Consider the following 4,407-nt stretch of genomic DNA (forward strand, 5'->3'; position numbering starts at 1 on the left):
GAGTGATGCACAATGCAATTGCTCACCACCCGTGCTGACCGATAACCAGGTAGACATCGGTACTTCCTGGATCACGCCTACCATTCATATACTGAGCATGACGTCACATGGTATGGAATACCTCATTGGCCAGCTGGGCTGGCTGTCCTGATTCTGTTCCCTCCCATCTTGTGTACCTAGCTCAGTCAGTAGGCATGGGAGCTGTCTTTGGACTAGGAGGGTACTTAGCAACAACTGAAAACATCAGTGTGTTACCAACATTCTCCTCATACTAAATCCAAAACACAGCACTAGGAAGAAGTTTAACCCTATCCCAGCTGAAACCAGGACAATCTGGCAAAGCATGGAAGGCAGAAAAGTCCCCGGTGCAAACACCACCCAGCAACAACCAAAACATCAATGGGCCATCAACGCTCCTCTCATACCAAATCCAAAACATAGCACCCCCCCAGCCACCAGAAAGAAAGTTAACTCTATCCCAGCCGGAACCGGGACAATCAGTTAATATCAGTTAATCATTTTAATAATTATTAAAATGACTGAAAAAAAGACAGAATCATAGGAAGCATCCTAGTTAGCCTGGCTCACAAGACATTGCTAAAACTTCGTGTGCAGCGGTGAAAGAATTCACATTCCTGAATCAAGTGTTTGGGAAATAGGCAGACATGCACGTGATGCAAGAGCCAGCCCCTTCCACACCTCAGTCGACTGTTCGGGGCTCTCTTCCTCTTCCCTGCAATGTAGTGTGCATACACAGCAGTATCCTGCAGGATGTGCTTTTCTTTTGTATCTGTGAGAAAACTGCATACAGTTAGACACATCATTCTGGCTGCATATGGGCTGTGTAGGGAGGATGCTGCCCCTGGCCCCTCATTGCTGCTCGCTCCTTCCCTCAGCCCACCCTACCCTTTGAGTCTGCCACATTTCCGCACATACTTTCACCCCAAATGATCCAGGTTAAAAGAGCTCCCCTGCAATTAGAAGTATTTGTCTTTCGAGGAGACTAGGCATGTGGTTGTGCTGGGAGACCGGAGGGGGCAGCGAGAAGCCGCAAAAGCAGGTGGCAGGAGCACATGGCCTGGCTGCGGGCAGGACAGCTCTGTTCCCCAGATCCAACAGCTCCGTTTGCAGTTCACCTTGTATTTACCTCGTGCTCACCTGCTTCTATCAGTGCTACAGATGTGTAGTAATTGCAGGAAGACACGGGATTCCTTCTGTTTGCTGTGAGAGGACTGCAGCTTGGCTTATGTAATGCATGTTTTTCTGTGTGCACAAGAAGGATTACTGGATGGTAATAAACTTACCAGTGTTTAAAGAATTGCTGGCCCCATCCTCCATGGGTACAGAACAGCACCTGCAGAATCCAACCCATTTATCTTCCAGGAGAATTGCAACTCAGCCACCTCTAGTGACCTGAAATGTGTTTTGCAGGAGTGCTCAGAAAAGCGCATGCATGGGAGCATGTTCCCTACTTCTCCGTTCATCTACTACTACGATGATGAATACGATATCAAGAGAAGAGCAAACAGATTAAAAAGAAAGGTTGCAGGTACAGTATATTTTGGGAGATCCCTGCTGCCTTTCAGTTCTTTGAAATACTTTCTTCTGTGCTTGCTGCTTTTAGAAATATTGTGGGGTTATTTTCATGTGTTGGGAAAAGCTATAGGGATTTGAACAGGTAGTCTAACGGTAGTAAAAGATTTGTGACTTTACTCATCCATGTTTATCATGGAAATGTATTGTGTTGAAGGCACTAGATGGGCGTTGTCAGATGTTTTAATTCTAAAAAATTCACTGACATTAAAAATTCTATAAACTAGCAGGAAGAGGATTAAACTATAATTTGTTAAGATTCTAGTCTGTTGACAGAAAAAAACCACTATGAAAACACTATGACTAACTTCATACATAAGGAAAGCTGTGACGGCTCAGGTACTAGGTTTTAGGTTTTCTGTGTGGGTATTGAAATAAACTGCGCTGTTTTACAGAACTACAGGAAGCCGGCCTTCTGCCAGAACAGTCAGATACACCATGGCAGGAAGGAAAACATGAGGGGCACAGCCATAAGAAAAAGAGCAAGCCTTGGAAAGAACATGGGAAACATAACAAAGATGGCGAGTGTCACAAAAAGATGAAGATGTCCCGGGCAGAGAAACCCAGAGAAGAGAAACACAGAAGTGATGTTGAAATTGGCCACAAGATGGAGGAGGACTTCCCTAGAGGGTGTAAAAGGCAGGCATGTAAGGGCAGCAAAATCTGTCACAAGTCCATTTTCCAGGCATTCTCAGGCAGCAAGACTGCATATGTGCAGGAGCCTCTGGAAGGTGCTAAAAGGAAGAAGAAATGGAAAAAGCAGAAAGACGCTAGTCCTGATATTAATGAGAATTTATTCCTCATAAAACAGAGGAGGAAGAAGTCCAAACAGAAATCCTGGTGATGGGGAAGTAGATAAGTAGTACCGGCATTTACTGGCTCCAGCTCTGCCTTCTGTTTATTTTTTGTCCCTCTCTTAGCACACTGAATTTGAGTCCGTCCCTGAACCTGGGCGGGCATGCCCGGGCACCAGTCACACATCTGTCGTCCATCTCTGTTCCCTAAAGGGAGTGCTCTGCCTGTCCTGAACTGTCCACTTGACAGGCGGGACTCAGTGCTCGTGCCTGGAATGACTGTACTTTTCAGCAGTCCCACAATAGGCTGTAAGTTTATTTTCTTTGCTTGGGGAGGGAGAGCGGCTGGGGGGAAGGAGGCATGCTGGGTTTGGTAGGTTTTCTTTCTTCACCGGTTAGATGTTGCTCTGCCTGTCGGAGCAGGATCTGCTGCTAGGGAGCACGATGCCTTTGGAGCTGATGCTGGAGAGACTCTCACGTTAGGAGGAGTCGGGCTGGAGGCCAGGGACATGGATGTAAAGCATGTTCCCCGCAGCGACTCAATCCTCTCCAGAGTGCAGCTGGGCACTTTTTCATCTCTGTCCCTCCTGGAAGGTGCTGCAAGGTTGTTGCCGTGCACTTCGGGATGTGACAGCCTCCTGCCTTGTGCTCCAATGTGGTGTTGTGGATCCATCACCCTGAGTGCCATGGCTTTCAGTGCCGAGCACAGGCGAGCCCATTCCCTGTCTTTGCCAACTAGTCAGCACAGCGGGAGAAAGCAGCTGACAAATGGAACAGAGTTTACATCTTGAATTAAATATGTCCTTGTTCCCCTTGATGTGGAAGTTGTTTTTGGAGAAGATAGCGGAGTATGAAAAATGTATTTGATTCCAGACATACTGTGCTAAAATTTAGTAATTTTTTTAAAGACAGTTATTTTTGTACACTGGAATTAAACAACTGTGTTGTTAAAAGCTTTGTAAGAATAAAGGCTTCGTCAAAGGAACAACCCAAATAAAACTTTACATGAGGGATATAAAAAAAATGTAGGTTTGTTCTACATTTTCTTGCATTACCAAGCATAATTAAAAACAGTGTCTGTTTCTCTTTCCTGAGCTGAAACTACATCACCTCTGGCAAGAGATTTTCTGGTTTTGAAAAGGAAATTATCTATACTTTACTGATTCATGACCTACTCTATACTATACCACTCCTTTTTCTAAGCAATTGATAGTAACTGACAGCACAATTTCCTAAAGATACGTGTCCTCTCTTAATTCTTACTAAGAAACAGGCCTTCGGCTACGGTTGTGTTTTAAAATTAAAAAGGATTTGTAACCTGTGCTAATGCAGGGATATATGAGGAGGGCAAATGGGTACACTAGAAGAAATTCAGGACTATCATTCTGCCAGTAGTATTCCATGCTGATACTCCCTAAATTCATCAGCTTTTTTTTTTGGCAAGGTCACTAGTGAGAACACTGGTATTTTAGTGACCATATCACGTCATCTCAGAGGTGTTTGGAGTTGAGCTACGCCTACATAATACTTGGGAACCTAATGTCCAGTTTTGCTTAAGTGCGTCCTTGTTGGCAACTGAAATTCATTTTTGCTTAACTTCATTGATTACTTGATTGAAAAGTTCCTGATGATATTGAAAAAGTAAATCACTTTTTGCCTTAATAAAAAAAAAATCAATTCCGCTCCTGAAAAGTCTTGCCCCTAACATTGAAACTCATTTTTTCCCGTGTGCTGTGTTTTACATCCCTTTTTGTTTACCAGTACCTGCTTCTATTGGAACAAAAGTCTCCAGCAGTCTTTAGTTGAACCAGCATATAGACTGGTAGATAGAGAAGGAGGGTTGTTTAGATTAAGTATTGAGATCAACTCCAACTTTTCTGATGCATTGATTTGGTCATGTGGCCAGCTAAGTCTTCACGAGGTGAGAAAATCTCTTCTCCAGGAGCTGCGTCCTTCTTTAAAGAGCCACCAAGAGCTCAGGAGACTGCGTTCTTGCTCTCCTGTACCCTAACACTTCCTT

General features: G+C 44.3%; 1 protein-coding gene across 1 annotated transcript in view; it reads left to right on the forward strand.

Annotated features, from left to right (window-relative positions):
- The window catches only part of LOC104079409 (zinc finger CCHC domain-containing protein 7-like), a 63,614-nt gene extending 61,177 nt beyond the window's left edge, over positions 1-2,437 (forward strand). The window contains exons 9-10 of the mRNA XM_009581444.1: positions 1,432-1,549; positions 1,989-2,437. Coding sequence (XP_009579739.1) covers positions 1,432-1,549; positions 1,989-2,437 — 567 coding nt within the window. The remainder of the gene's footprint in view (positions 1-1,431; positions 1,550-1,988) is intronic.
- Positions 2,438-4,407: the final 1,970 nt, after the last annotated feature.

Source organism: Fulmarus glacialis, unplaced genomic scaffold (genome assembly GCF_000690835.1).
Source record: "Fulmarus glacialis isolate BGI_N327 unplaced genomic scaffold, ASM69083v1 scaffold1367, whole genome shotgun sequence".
NCBI classification, from domain to species: domain Eukaryota; kingdom Metazoa; phylum Chordata; class Aves; order Procellariiformes; family Procellariidae; genus Fulmarus; species Fulmarus glacialis.